General features: G+C 32.5%; 1 protein-coding gene across 8 annotated transcripts; it reads left to right on the forward strand.

Annotated features, from left to right (window-relative positions):
- Positions 7,736-13,946, forward strand: LOC107644096 (RNA polymerase II subunit A C-terminal domain phosphatase SSU72). Of its 8 annotated transcripts, none has more exons than XM_021102739.1 (7): positions 7,736-8,267; positions 9,253-9,563; positions 9,768-9,902; positions 10,864-11,082; positions 11,806-11,951; positions 12,672-12,790; positions 13,540-13,946. In XM_021102739.1, the coding sequence occupies exons 4-7, from the start codon at positions 10,868-10,870 to the stop codon at positions 13,639-13,641; spliced, it is 582 nt and encodes a 193-aa protein (XP_020958398.1). In that variant the 5' UTR covers positions 7,736-8,267; positions 9,253-9,563; positions 9,768-9,902; positions 10,864-10,867; the 3' UTR covers positions 13,642-13,946. The 8 variants fall into 8 exon arrangements, with proteins under 8 accessions (XP_020958398.1, XP_020958399.1, XP_020958400.1 ...); XM_021102740.1 differs by having other exon boundaries at positions 9,768-9,899; XM_021102741.1 differs by having other exon boundaries at positions 9,807-9,902.

Consider the following 16,525-nt stretch of genomic DNA (forward strand, 5'->3'; position numbering starts at 1 on the left):
GTTAGTCTAATTTTTTTATCTTTATTATATTCAGGCGATGAGAGTTTTAAAACTGTGAAAATTCATTCCACCAGAATAGTATAGTTACTTGGTAACTGATGCATTATGAAAAATCGATTTCTATCACGTATCTCAAATAGGAAGAGTAAAATATAAATCATCTCTAATAACTGCATTAAAAGGTAGATGGAGGTCTAAGACACATACATTTCATCTACCAATGGGTGAATGCACAATCACACTGGAAGATATGATACACATCTATGGTCTCACAATCGATAGTCGTGCTGTAAGTGGAAGGATGAACAGTAGTTTTTCTCACTTGATGGATGAATGCGTAGCCAATTTTGGGATACCGTCAGATGAAAATGATCATGTATCTAGTGCGATTAAGTTGTCATGGATAAGATAAATCCATGATGCAAAGGCGATGGACACTCTAGAGTTTACGTAACGCTATGTCCGATGTCTCATATGCGATTTGATTGGGACCACTTTATTTTCTGACAAGTTGACGTCGATGGTGAGCTGCAAGTACTTGTCCCTGTTGAGAATTTTTTTGGAAATCAAATCTTATAGTTGGGAATCGGCATGTTTGACATATCTATATAAGTTTTTATGTTGGGCCTCGCATTATTTTACGAAGGATATGGATGGTCCACCGATGTTGTTGCATATTTGGGCATGGGAGCAAATACATTGGCTCTCCATTCTTTCAGGTGGAGTCTTTCTGTTGGCATGAAGATAAAATTGTATTTTCTTGTGAAAAATAGAATTATCATCCGGTAAATTGTATATTATTATATTAAGTCATTTTTGTTATGTTTCTAATTAAAGAGCTTAATATTTTCAAGTGGAATAACTGGAGGCAACACCAAAATTATAGAGCAATGAAGGTAACACATGTTAGGTAGATACTTGATGATATGCAAGCTGAAGTGGTAATAACTCAAAACATTGAATTATAATAACAATTGGTATCCTTGTCGTTATTAACATCTGCTTTGTTGATGTAACATTCTAATACATTTTATGTGGCTTCCGTAAGTCCACATCTACCATGATGTGCCACAAGATGTATACGCTTATCATGAGGTATGGACTGTTGTTGGCCCCTTGATCAACTTTGAGATCACAGAATGGCACCCAGCTGATCGAGTTCGTCAGCAATTTGGCTATCCACAACCTCTATTTGGTCCAGAAAAGAATCTGGAGTAGCATCACAATGTTAGGTTGCATGGTGAATAGAACACTGACTACAGAGAATTCCATGGCGACTGAATCACTAGGTGGGATCTAAATTGACACCATTAACATTGATTGTTTTTACGTGGATCCTTATTCACCTACTGTTGAGTACACTTTTTTATGTTACATGAGTAGGGAAAAAAAAGAAGAACCAGTAACTTAATGTCAACATGTTACAACAATAATACTTTAATCACAACAACAATAATACATCAAACACAAAGACAACATCTGAATTAATCAATAAACCCTACGAACATATTGATTTTCAAAAACCACATCATAACTAACTATGCAATTGGACATGTGCCACTTGAACTCGACTCGGCACGATGAGGACATCGACTACGGCTATGTCCCTTGTCCCTACAAAGGTTAATCATCGCAGATGACACATTTGGCGAGTATCCATTTCGTTCAAATATCGGGTTGATTTGAATCGACCTTTACTACATTGCCTAACTACAGGATTAGGGATCAACCGTGGTTCGGTGTCAGCTGGCCATGTTCTTGGATCTCCAACTGGTACAAAGTCAGTGTAAACTCTATGAATTTTGTCTATCTTGTAGACATCATGAACATAAACTCGTAAATCGAGACATTGCTTGGCACAACATGTAAAAATTTGGTGACATGAAAGTCGAATCACCTAGAAGTTACCACTGCTATAGACTATGTGCCTGAAGTCAACCGTGTATTTAACTCCACTAGGCATCTCACGAATCTCGAAAACTTCTTGTAAATTTGCCTGTAACTTTGCAATGGCAAATTCTGAGAAGGCATGTCCAACATTGATGCACTCTTGAGCCTCTGCGCTCTTTCAGGTAAATAACTCATTCAAGCGGTAAAAGATTGCCTTTATCAATGTCGTCACAGGGAGATTGCATGTATCTTTCAACACAGAGTTTATGCACTCAACCAGATTGGTTGTAATATAAACCTAGCAATGCCCTTCATCGAAAGTCATAACCAACTACCGACGATCAATTCTGACACACCATTGAGTATATGCCTCTCTCTGCTCCCGCAATCGCTGGTACTGCTCGTTGTATTGTTGTTTTGTTTTTGAATACCCTACAAAAAAATTGTTTCAAGATGATACTACTCATTACTAATTCAAAAAGTATATAACAAATTACAAATCTACAAAGACCAACTTTCTATAAAGAAAATGTTTAACTATATTTATGATGAGTTTCTGCAAGTACGATGTCTGGAATCTTCATAAGAAGTTCGATGCAATATGCTTGACACATAAAAGATGAAATGTCCCAGGAGGACTCCACACACTATTACTTATAGCCATTGCTGCGCTAATAGAGTTGCGCCAATCAGAAATAATATTGACACCATCTCTTCTGACGACAATCCTTTGTAGATTATTTAGGAAAAAGTGTCATGCGTCAGTAGTCTCTCCTTTAATGATGGCAAAAGCAAGTGGAACAATATTCTAGTTCTTATCTTAAGACACATCAACCGAAAGAGGTCCTTTGTATTTTTTATACAGATGTGTGCCATCAACATGCACGAGTGGGTTGCAGTGTCGAAACACTCTAATGCATGGATGGAAGTTCCAAAATATTCGGGCACATTAATTTGACACCTTCCTCTACCTCAGATCCACGATATACTAATATAGTATCTACTTGAACCATAGATCCTGGGTTCTGAGCACACATTGCCATACACTATGCCGGCAAATACTCAAAGAAAACTTTCCAACCACCAAAGACTTTGCAATTGACTTTTGCATAAAAGATGGGTGAACTTCAACTAGAGGCCTTATAGCATCTGCAATTGTGTTTTAATCCAGTTTCGAATGGTCTTGAGAAATTGTCCCCATAGTACACATATGACTTTGATTGTATCGCCTAATTTTCCAACAACACTTTCGTTGAATCAAACTAGCCCCAAATCAGCCAACCACAACCTTTACCATACTGCAGGCATTTCATATAAAATATCAAAGGCTTAGACTCGTAGACCCTGTAATCGACCCATTTAAAAATGGTGTAATTCCTAATTACCATGAAAGGGAACACCTACAGACAACGAAAAACAATTTCAAAGTTCTATAAAAGTATATATCATTATATTTAACGTCATAACTCAAAATAAAATTAAAATATCACTGATTTGTATTCATTTTAATTTAAGCATTTACAATATCAAGCAAAATAATGTAACTTATTTGTTTCTTTTTATTTGGTGCAAACGAAGTATATTAACAATTACTGTAAAAATATGCAAAATTTGAAATATCAAAATAACCAATATTCTTTAAAAAATGATAGTCACATACTTGAGTTTACAAACTCAGGAAATTATGGGGAGCACATAGCGTCGAGTCGAGGTCCAGAGCACGCATGAAAGATGGCAAATCAAAGAAATATTGGCTTGCTACTGTGTTCATTAAAGCATGCACCTTCCAGGTCACTGGTTTTGTTCCCTTCATCATTTCTTCCCAACGTGTCATTATTGGCTAAGAACTGTTCTTCACTGTCACTACTGTTTATTTTGTAGTCTTGTTGTCCTCTTCATTTAGCAAGAATTTGTTTGCTTCGTCACTAATAGTTAACTTCTCGAACTCAACATATAACTCTAGTGTCGACACTTGAGCCTAACTCTGTTGATAAATCATTAACCTCTCTAACATAGTGGCTTCATCAATCACATTCATTAATTGAAACTGTATTACACTACCAAAGCCTTAACACCGGTTACCTATATAAAATACTTTTGACTTTGTTTTTGAAATATCACTGTGTATGTGTTAACATAGTCCACTTTGTAGTTCTACAAATGACATCGTGTAAAACATAATAAAAAAAATTGGACTCCTACAAATAAATTTCACACCTTTTTTGCATATGGTATAACCTCACCATCAAAATATATTAATAAACTCACATTTCTTTCTATTACTCCTAAAAAAAAGTTGTTGTATCTAAATTAAAAATCTCTGAGATATTGAAGTTAAAGAAAGAAAGAAACACCGAAAAAGGAAACAACACAATTCTAAAAGAGGAGAAAGTATAAATTTTTTTTCTCATTTTGCTGTCGGCAATCCTTTATATAAACAAAAAAATCAATATTTTTAACTACTCTTCACTACAAAACAGTGAATTTGGGTATAAATAATATTAAACTATTGCTATTTCGCTTATAACAAGAGACTGACTCTATTAAATTAACCTGATAAAGTAAGTTTTTTACTCTTTGCGAATAGTTGAAAACATCATTTCATGCACTGTGCATAATCACTTTTTTACAAGAAAAATATTATTTTTTAAGCTTCTCACAACAAACAAACAGATGACTCTTAATTTAAAAGAAAAACAAAAGGTATCTCACTATTTTTTTAAACTAAGGTAAATAGCTTTATTGATATAAAGATTGGTCCAAAAGTGGACAACAAACAGAGGTAAATTTGGAATTGTTCCACGAGAAATAAAAAACGTGAAAGACATCTATCATTTATTAGCAATTGGGAAAGAAATTAGATCATCTCCTTTCTCTCATCTACTATTTTTTGAGTTAGTTCTAAGCTGAGAGATGGTGCTCTACGAAATCTTTTAAATATCAGTTCATTTTTTACCTTCTAAAAACTGCCAAAATAAGTTGGCCACCAATTCAAGATTCACATTCGGCTCTGCATTGCTCTTGAACTCCTCTATGATGCTAACCCAATTTCGCTGTTGGCAATCCTTTATATAAACAAAAAAAATCAATATTTTTAACTACTCTTCACTACAAAACAGTGAATTTGGGTATAAATAATATTAAACTATTGCTATTTCGCTTATAACAAGAGACTGACTCTGTTAAATTAACCTGATAAAGTAAGTTTTTTGCTCTTTGCGAATAGTTGAAAACATCATTTCATGCACTGTGCATAATCACTTTTTTACAAGAAAAATATTATTTTTTAAGCTTCTCGCAACAAACAGATGACTCTTAATTTAAAAAAAAAAAGTCATCTCACTATTTTTTTAAACTAAGGTAAATAGCTTTATTGATATAAAGATTGGTTCAAAAGTGGACAACAAACAAAGGTAAATTTGGAATTGTTCCACGAGAAATAAAAAATGTGAAAGACGTCTATCATTTATTAGCAATTGGGAAAGAAATTAGATCATCTCCTTTCTCTCATCTACTATTTTCTGAGTTAGTTCTAACCTGAGAGATGGTGCTCTACGAAATCTTTTAAATATCAGTTCATTTTTTACCTTCTAAAAATTGCCAGAATAAGTTGGCCACCAATTTAAGATTCACATTCGGCTCTGCATTGCTCTTGAACTCCTCTATGATGCTAACCCACCAACTTTAGCTCTCATTCGAAGCTATTAGCGAGAATACTAGTAAGAGTAGTAAAAAAAAAATTTAAACTCCTCCTCTCACTCTATGCGAGATTCTTTCATTTTATTTTATTTTTAAATTATATTTATTCTTTTATTTTATGTGGAAGCATAATTCTAAAAAAAAATTTATATCAAATTTTATTGGCCTTATTTTCTTTTTTTTTTTCAGCAATTGGTTTATCATTTTAATCAAAATTTTATAATTAATTTATTTCTCTCACAACACGTGAATATTTAATTATTATGTATGTGAGTTAACAATTAATAATAGTGATTGCCAAAGAATTATGGTCAGAGATGATATTGCCTGAAAATAACATTGAAAATATATTTGTTTATTAATTTTTTTAGATTAAAAATTAAAATATTTATTTATAAAATTTTAGAGCTGATTAAGTAATTATTCTAAATAATATACATGACCGTAAGTTTTATGTTATTATTTTTATAAGGAATTAATAAAATAGAATAATTAATAATAAAATAGCTTTTAGTCCCATTAAAATCTCAAATTGTTGTTTTCACATTATTTTTAAGAATTTTTTTACTAAAATTCATAGTTATTAAATTCACTCCTACCTGATCGATTCGATTGAAAATTTGGTCATTCAATCATTTAACTGGGTCAAATTACTCGTTGAACTGCTTCAGCATTGGATTTTGATAAAAATCGATTTGATTTGGATGGGTTTCAGTAAAGTCGGTGATCCAGCCGGTTTATATAACTCAAACCGGGTCATGTTTATTTTTTTTAAAAAAAACTTTTTCTTGTTCTCATCACTCTCTCAGCTCTCTCACGATTGGTGTCGTTGCGACCTCTCTCGTCTCCGGTATCTCAAACTCTGTCGTACTCTGTCACCTTCTCAAGCTCAGTTGCGTCTTCCTGCGTTTGCTTTGTCAAAAGCAGAAATAGACGGAACCAGCATCTGTTCCCTCGGATAGTAGTCGTTGTCGTCTTCTTATTTTAATCGTGTGTTCAGTTGGTTAGCTTCCTACACCATCTTGTGCCATCAGTTGGTCCCTAGCCAAGTGAGTTTCAGTTTCCTTTAGTCTTGTTATTTCTTTTTCAATTTTATTGCTGTAAATTATCAGTACACCTTGAATTTGTTGTTGAAAGTTGAATTTGTTACTGAAATAATAATTTAGCTAACTTTTTCTTTTGCTGTAAATCATATTTGGAGAATTAGAGGTAAAGTTTTTGTTGCTGAAAATGATCATAATTGAATTTATTGTTAAAAATTATCAATAAACTGAATTTATTGCTGTAAGTTAAATTTATTACTAAATATCTCACTAAGCAATTTTTTTTGTTGTTGAAAAATATCACTAAATTAAATTTGTTACTTATTATCATCATCACTAAACCTTGAATTTGTTGCGGTAAATAATCACTCGCCTAAAATGAAACTATTTTGCATTGTATGATAGATACTGTCTAGCATTTTTTGAGTTTTGAACGGTAACACCTCATTAACTAATCTTTCATTGCATATTGGTTTTAGGCTGGGATCAAGGATCGTAGCCAAATTCTCTTTCTTGTTAACATTTGGAGTATATGGTTGAATTGAAATAACTATATTATCAATGTTTATACTTTATAATAGTTGAATCGCAATAACCATATTTTTAATTGGTTTAGATGTTTACAATGGAGTTTTTCTTTTCTACAGAGTTCTTGAATAAATTATGTTGTTTGTTTATTGGTGATGTTTAAAAATGTTTGAAAATAAATTTTGTAAAAGTGAATTGGGATGAAAGTGTCTTTAAACATGATGGAAAAGCCAATTTTAATTTTAATTTTATATTTTTATATATTTTTTTAATTATAGCCAAGTTAACCAGAAGAATAAGTGTTTTATCGGTTAAATTAGTGACCTACAACTATTATTTAGAAAATCGAACTGGACTTTTTGGTTCAACCGAATTAATTAGAAATCAATATTCTGAAAATCGGATCGGATCGGACGGTCGGATCGGTTTAACTACGAACCGATAATATTAACAGTCCGGTCAGACTTATAAAACCGACAATCAAAAAATCGGAAAAAACTGTTGAACCGGACGAGAATTGGCCGGTCAGACCGAACCGGAACCCGGCCGGTTTACACAAAAAGGGAAGCTTCCTTCGTTTCTTTCTCCCGTTCTCCCTTTCTTTCTTTCAGTCAGAGAAATCACACAAACCCAACCACAAAACCCTAGCACTGTAAGCCTACACCACCGCCACAAGGAGGTGCATACTGCCGCCGTCCGTCGCACTCAAAGTTCGCCATCCGTTATCTAGCTTCCCTCGTGCTCCAATTCTTCAACCCCTGTTCGCTGTCACCGATCGCGGTTGCTTCCTCGAGCTCGGCGTCCGTCGTCTTTGTCTGCTCAGCCGCGCTTCCGTCGCCGTTTGTTTGCCGTTCACGTTCGCGTTCGCTCGGCGTTCACCGTTCGCGTTCACTCGTTGTTCACCGTTCGAGTTCGCGTTCGTCTGGAAGCCACGTTGCTCTGCTTCAAACTCTGCGACCAACCCGCGTGCTCCACTCAGCAGTCGAACTGCTCTCTGTTGTCCCCGCCGTGAGTTCCCTAAACCCGCCACCAGACAATACACTCACACAACAGACAACACCAATACTCTTCTTCAAACTCTGCAACTTCTGATTTCTACTACAATAAGTAATTATTTGATTTGGTAGTGGTTTGGATTTTTTCATAGACTTAATTAAAGTTACAATAGTTTTGTTCTCTTCTCTATCACATTGAAATTAAGCTTTGGAGTCTCTTATTTCGTTTTAATTTTACCGCACTCAACATGTTTGATGAAATGCTATAACCATATTTCTGATTGGTTTTATAATTTCTAGCTTTTATAATTTCTCTCAGTCAAGGTTAGTGGTCTGAACTCTGAAATTTCAAATTACTCAAATATGCAATTTCTGAAATTAGGGATTTGTGAATCTGAACTCTGAAGTTAGTGATTGATTTCTGATATGTTACTGATTCTGTTCTAATATGTGCTTTTGTTACTGATTTGTTACTTATTCTGAAATTGAGTAATGGATTTGTTACTGATTCTGTTCTATGGTCTTATGGATGATTATTGGATTTCTAGCCGTTCTGTTGCTGTTTTTAGTTTGGATTATGATTTATTGATTTTAGTTATGGATGAAAGTATTAATCAAGAAACAGTTGCTGATAATGCCTGTTTGAGTAATAATTCGTCTGCCAATCCTCCTAATTCAAATGATTCTGCTAATCCTAGTCCACCTAGTTCGAATAATAGTCAGTCACAAGGTTCTTCTAATTTATGGATTTTGATGATTGATAAATCTTCATGTTGGTTTTTAATATTTAGATATTTCTTTTTACTATTTAACTTTTGAGATTGTATTTTGATAAGATCATATGGATTTGATTGATGACACTTTGTTGTTGAATGCTAATTTTTGTTGTTGGATGCCCCGTTTGTTGCTGAATGCTGAATGCTGTTGGTAATGGTGTTTTTGCTGCTGAATGTCCTGCTGTTTTTATTTCTTTGTTTGTTGCTGAATGTTGGTGGCAGAATTTAAATATGGTCATGTTGATAATTTTTTGATTTTTCAATGTGCTGTGGCTAGTCTTTAATTTCGTATCTGGTTATGGATACTTCTTTGTTTTGTAGCAGCAGCAGCCAGCGCCCAGTTCCTAGCGCCGCCGTCGCCGACGAACTCTTCTCTTCAGCCAGCGTCCAGCCCCGGTGTCGCCGATCCTCTTTTCCTAGATCCCTTCTCCTCGCTCGCTAGGTCTTCTTGGAGCTGCTGTTGGCATTGCCGCCTCTGTCCTCATCGTCGTCGGCCACCCTGAACTTGTGTCTCTGTCCTCGTCGTCGAGCCCTCCCTCGCGCGCGCATCGAGCCTCTGTCTTCGATCCCCTCTCTGTCCGAGCTCACTTTCCTCCCTCCGTCGCCGTCGCTTTTCTTCCTCCCTCGCCGCCGTAAGCAAAGCTACTTCAATTTATGCTTTCTTATTTTGTTATTTTACTGATTCTGAGTTGCTGAAATCTGATTGAGTTGCTGATTTTTTTTTTGTTTTTGTTCATTTTGAGTTGCTGAGATCTGAAATCTGTTGGTTGATAATGTTTTGTTAAATTTTCGAAAATAATTGTTATTCTGAGTTCTGAGTTTCCCTCATATGCAAGCCATGGAAGCGAATTGTATATCTCTGTATCTATTTGTAGCAAGAAAGTAGGCTAGGCTTTACCCGCGGGCAAGCTAGCTAGCAGAAAGTGAGTGAAGCTGCTTTGGTCTACTCTGGGTGCACAATTATTATTGTAATATCCTTTTTGCTGATTTTCTGAAATAATTTTGTGTTTTGAGTTGGGATTGTTGATTGTTGCTGATGTGATTTTGAATTTAGTTTGGATGTTGAGTTTGGACTCTGCTTAATTTTCTGTTTTTGGATTCTTTGGCTTTGGATAGCTTTGGATGCCGAGAAGTTTTTGGATTCTGAGTTTTTGTTGAATACTTGATTAGTATTGAGAATATAAATGTAATAGAACAAGATTTGGTTTAAGAAAGAGTGAAAGAAGAGCATGTAAACTCTTGATTTAGTTAGTTATTCTGTTTCAGGTCAATAGCTTTCATATATATAGTGCAGACATTATATTTGGAAGTGTTGAAAATAATACGATCAATGTGTATTGATTCTCAATAATTATGTTCTCAATTTTAAGTTTTTGAATACATTTCTTTGTTTCTTATATCACAAGAATTCTTCTCTTGAAGTGTTTATCTTGATTGTCAAATAATTGAGCTTGATTAGAGTTTAGAAGTTAATTAATTTTTTTTTATTATGAATTCTAAAAGATAAAATATGAACAAATTACTGTGAAATGTAAATTTTTAAATTTTACTGGTTTAGAAAATATTATATTTGAATATTTAAAATTGTATATTGAATTTTTAATGATTTCATTGTATATTTAATTAAACCGGTTCAATCATGGTTCGATTCCGGTTAGACATTGAACCGTTGAACCAGTCACTTTACCGGTTCAATGACCGGTTTGGTTCTTGCAACCTTGCCTACGACCGAGTTGATTACCGGTTCGGTTTTGATAACTATGTTGGAATTTACATTTTTATTCTACAACTTTGCAAAAATGCAAAATAGCCCTAACTCATTGGTAGTAATAGTACGCAACACTGAAGAACCTTCTTCTTCTTCTTCGTCTTAGCGGTGAAAAATCACTGGATTCCATTGTTGTGCACTCTTAACTGAATTTTTTTTCTTAGAATAATGAGATATCGGTACGCCATGGTGTGTTCATCGAACCAGAATAGGAGCATGGAAGCGCACTTCCTCCTAAAGAGGCAGGGCTTCGACGTCTCTTCTTACGGCACAGGTGCGCACGTTAAGCTTCCTGGTCCCTCCCTCAGAGAACCCAACGTCTACGATTTCGGTACCCCTTACAAGCAAATGTTCGATGACCTTCGCAGAAAAGACCCTGAACTGTATCCTTCTTCTACTTCTTCAGTGAATCAATTTTCGTTTTCTCTGCATTTTCTTCTACCCTCTTGATTTCTTTGGCTGAACATGAAAATTCGAAGTTCTGGGGTTTCTTTGACTGGAAAAAAGTTCGAATTTTTAAGCTGAATGAATGCAAATTTTTTTTTTTTGCTGGAGTCTTTGAATGGTGTTTTGCATCGGACGTGTTTTATCCTTCACTTTTTTCTCTTCAATCTTGTTTGTGTATTATGATTTGTTTATGTAAATGTATCCCTTTTGCTATGCTGGCCAAAAATGAAAATCAGAGATCGTGAGTTGCTTCAAATGGGTAAAGAATAAAAAAAGAAAAAAAAATCGAAATTTTAGCTAAGAAGAATGCAGTTTTGCTCCAATGTTTGGTGGTGTCATATCAGGCAATTGTCTTCTTTTCCATGGAAATCTTGTTTCAAATCTATGATTTGTTTATTTGTGTATTTTGGCATATAGATGTAGAACCGAGAATTTTAATTGGAGTGCATGGTGATTCCTTAGCAAATGGCTTCATTGAATTGAATAAGATGCAGAGTTGATTAAATTGGTTACCCATTGAATACTATTCATATATGATATATGTTTCTGCTGGTGGATTTGAATGTTTGCATTTGTGTTTAGTGTTTACCTTTGAAGTTGAGCCCTTGTTCATTGTTTCATATGGTATGGGTGTATGGCAAACCTTAACAAGAGCACAGCTACAGACGAAATGGAATATTGCCGATGCTTAAAAGAAACTCAACAGTCAAAACAGCACCTCAACGATGGCAAGACAATGCTGCTGATGGCTCCTTTGATGTGGTATTTACATTTGAGGAAAAAGTTTTTGATATGGTTATTGAAGGTTGTCATTCTTGCTGATTTGTTTCAATCTTTTTGCTGTTTCTGATTGTTGAGTTTGAACCTGGTGTCTTGGATAAATGAATTCGAAAAACAAGCTTTTTTCTTCTGTTTCTTAGTATATGTAAATAGAACATACTGAATAGCGTGCTTGTGTTTTAAGCTGAGATGTCTGCCATTGGCATTATAATGCAGTTTCGAAGAGATGATTATCAGCCATGGTTTTAGCAATATATTTGCAATATAAAAGAATTAGGCAATATATTTGCGAATAAAATGTCTCCTAACTGTGTGTTATTAGCAGCAGAGCTGCAATGCCAGTGGAGTTCACTAATTTTCTCTGTTTCTCTGCTTTTTCTTTATCATTTCTATGTTGCTGGGGTAAAAATGGCGTCAAATTTTTCATGGATGAAAAATATTTTCCTTACGAACTTTATTGGCGCTTTAAGGGAATTAGAGTGGTCCACTCTTGTTTTGTCTACTTAACTCTCAGATATATTTGCAATTGGTTGCAGACTTGCAGAAACTATGATTTTATTTAAATCCATTCATAGAATCATAGGCCATCTTGGATATTTTTGTTCCAATCTATGATCTATCTTCTAGTCATGTACAATTCAGAAAGCTGTTATAGCCATATGTGGAATGAAGAACATGTTGGGTCTAATGACTCTTCAATCTTAAATCAATGTCTGACAATGGTCTAACTTGAAAAAAAGTGCAGATCTTCACAATAGAAATCACATTCACATGAAAAGTGTGCTGGTAATCAACTTGGAGGTGAAAGATAACCATGAGGAAGCAGCAATAGGAGCAAGGCTTACTTTAGATCTATGTCAAGAGGTTTGTTTCGAACTCAAACGCAATGCATTTTATCTTTGCATTCATATTATTTAACATGGTATGTCAAGTGTGGATTTCCACCATTGACAAACAAAGTGACCCCTCATAGTTCTCGCAAAAGTATCTAGTCGATGCTAAAAATGGTCAAACGAATTTTCCAACTTAGATGCTTATCTTAATTGTATGTCTCCATTTTGTAACTGGCTCAAGATAGAAACAGAATTTTTTTGTATTTTGTACGTGTTTTTCCGACACTTGCCAAACATTAGCCCCAAGAGACCAACAAAATGGCATGACTAAAATCAATGTGCCATTTTAGAAATTTGAATAAACATCCAAATTGGTCCTCAGGAAATTTCAGATAGGACACTTTGGTTCCTAACTAATTATTATCCAAAAGTTCTCAAGAATTATTCCCATCAGACAATTTGGTTCCCCCATTGTTTTAAAGGTGACTAATTTGTCTTGTGATATTTTTTAGGACCTAATCATATTGTAATAAAATATGTTAGAACTTATTTCTTCAACATACATCTTTAAAAATTTGATTGAGAGCGACGGAGGGACCAATCTGTCAGACATAAGTAATTATCGAGGACTTCTAAAGAACAAAAATTTGTCAGGGACCAGAGTGTCTGATGTAAAATTCTTTGGGGACTAATTTGGATGCCTACTCTAGAATTTTCTGTTATGATTATGAATGATTTGAGTTTCGTAGTTAATGATGTGTATATGCATTGTGTGCATAGATTGAAGCTACTGATTCATGGGAGGAGACCATTGATGACATTGTTGGTGGTTTTGAAAAACAACACCGGCGGAAGTTGTTGTATGGCATCTCCTTCTACTAATAGAGTATCCAAAATGTTGAGCAGTATTTTCATTTTTGTATGGATTAGTCTTCCATAACTTAGAGCCACTTAATGTAAAATTTGATGTAGATTTCATTTTTAATGAAATTTAATGTATCCTATATGGTTTAGATGTGTCATGATGGTATTCATTAGGAGTCAAGCTTCAAGGGGTGGCTAGTCGCTGACTTTGGTCTAAAGACAACAATTTCCTGTGAGAAAAGTATTTGGAAATGCACTTATAATTAGTTCCTAATTTTTTTTAGCATACATGATTACAATTAAATTCCATGGGTTAATTTGTATCTTCTTTTTTTTTTTGGGTTATATGTATCTATTTTTTTAGCATACCCACGCTACATGAGTTCACTTTTTGGGTTCATTTTTTCTTCCATGGGACTTGAACCCTGGTGTGGTTGTTAAGGAGGCATATGATATGCCACTCAACCAAGCCTCCAACCACACATACATGAATTTGTTAAACTTGTAATTTTCAAAGGTAAAATTTCAGTTTTTGCCCATCTAACTCTTGCCCAATGCAAAGAAGAGTATACAAGATATTTTAAATATTGAAAATACAAGCTATCTAAGATTTTTAACAACATTGATTCCGCATAATACATATTAATTTTTTAAAATTATTTTGACACTAGCAGAATCAAATAAATAAAAAAATTGTCACTTATGAATATTTATTTCAATATACTTTGGATTAAATAATGTATTTTAAAGGGCAAATCACAATAATAAGTTAAGGGGAGCAAAATTTTACACTAATTTATATTTTTTAAATTATAATTCGAATTATGCTGTTAAAAAATTAATAATTTAAAAATTAAAAAAATATATATTTTATTGCATACGTTAAAAAAAAGCTAACAAAATATTTAATTACGAGACTTCTTTAAAATATTAATGAGCTATCAATTCGAATTCCATACAATATTATTCTGTCCATTTTTAATAGCTCATGAATATTTTTTAATGAATTTTTTTAATAAATTTATTTAAATTATACTACAAAAAATATTTTATCCTATGCAAAACAATTTAAAAAAAATGGCTTAAAAAATGTTAGGAGTACTATAAAAATTTGTAATGTTCTAATAACTTAGGTAAATACATACATGTACTCAAATTTTAAATAAAATACTCTACATAGTCAATAATAATTTAGAAATGAAAGAAAATATTTTATTCCATACAAAATAATTAAAAAATATTTTATTCTATACAAAATAATTTTAAAAAATGGCTTAAAAGATGTTATGAGTACTATAAAAATTTGTAATATTCTAGTGATTTAGGTAAATACATGATAAAAATATTTTTTCTTTAATTTCTAAATTATTATTGATTATGTAGAGTATTTCTTTAATGTCATAAGTCATTAGGATATTACAAATTTTTATAGTACTCCTAACTTCTTTTAAGCCTTTTTTTTAAATTATTTTGCATAGAATAAAATATTTTTTTGTGGTATAATTTAAATAAATTTATTAAAAAATATTCATGATATTTTTTTAATAAAATTATTTAAATTATATGGTGACATTATTTGAATTATGGGGAAGTTCGAATCACTCTGATTCAAATTATATGGTGAGCAATTCGAATTCTATATAATACTCTTCTTCTGCCCATTCTTGATAGCTCATGAATATTTTTTAATAAATTTATTTAAATTATACCACAAAAAAATATTTTATTCTATGCAAAATAATTTAAAAAATGGCTTAAAAGATGTTAAAAGTACTATAAAAATTTGTAATGTCCTAATGACTTAGAGCATTAAAGAAATATTCTACGTAGTCACTAATAATTTAGAAATTAAAGAAAAAATATTTTTATCATGTATTTACCTAAATCACTAGAATATTACAAACTTTTATAGTACTCATAACATCTTTTAAGCCATTTTTTAAATTATTTTGCATAGAATAAAATATTTTTTTGTGGTATAATTTAAATAAATTTATTAAAAAAATTTATTAAAAAATATCCATAAAATATTAAAAATGGACAGAAAAGTATTGTATGGAATTCGAATTGATAGCTCATTAATATTTTAAAGAAGTCTCGTAATTAAATATTTTGTTAGTTTTTTTTAACGTATGAAATAAAATATATATTTTTTAATTTTTAAATTATTAATTTTTTAACAGCATAATTCGAATTATACCATGAATAACTGTGTATAATTCGAATCATGTAGATTCAAATTAGTGTTTAATGTATGCGTATATTTGTGTATAGTTCGAACCCAGTGTAGAAATGGAGTTCGAATTTAACCGGGTCAAACTATATATAAACGTGCATCGGTAGATTTATGAAGCAGTTTTTGTTTTGGCTGATTCGTGTAAAATTTTGCTCTCCTTGATTTATTATTGTGATTTGCCCTATTTTAAAAAATGTATTAGTTGTATTTCCTTTTTTTTAAAAAAAAAAACATATTCATCAAATCAGTGAATAATTATTTTTTTAACTTTCAAAAGATTTAATTTTTTAACAAGATAATCCTCTAAAAAAATTTGTTTATATTAAATAGATAAGACCTAGAAAACTCATAGGAAACAAGTTTAGCAAATTATCTAATAAGGAAATAAGGGCAAGTTACTTAAATAAATTGATTGGACTCCAAATTTATTAGATTATAATTAAAACAAAAGGGGAAAATGGAAAGTTCTAACTAAAACAATATGCAATACTCAAGTAAAAGAGAAACGAGTTTATAGGTTTCCAAGAGCTTTTTGCATGAAGATTATTTCTATTTCTGTAATAATTATGCATGGAATGAAAATTTAAGATTTTATTATTATTTAATTAAATTTATTCATTTCTTACACAACTATGTACGATTTATTATATTTATAAACTTCATTCA

This window comes from Arachis ipaensis, chromosome B05 (genome assembly GCF_000816755.2).
Source record: "Arachis ipaensis cultivar K30076 chromosome B05, Araip1.1, whole genome shotgun sequence".
NCBI classification, from domain to species: Eukaryota; Viridiplantae; Streptophyta; class Magnoliopsida; order Fabales; family Fabaceae; genus Arachis; species Arachis ipaensis.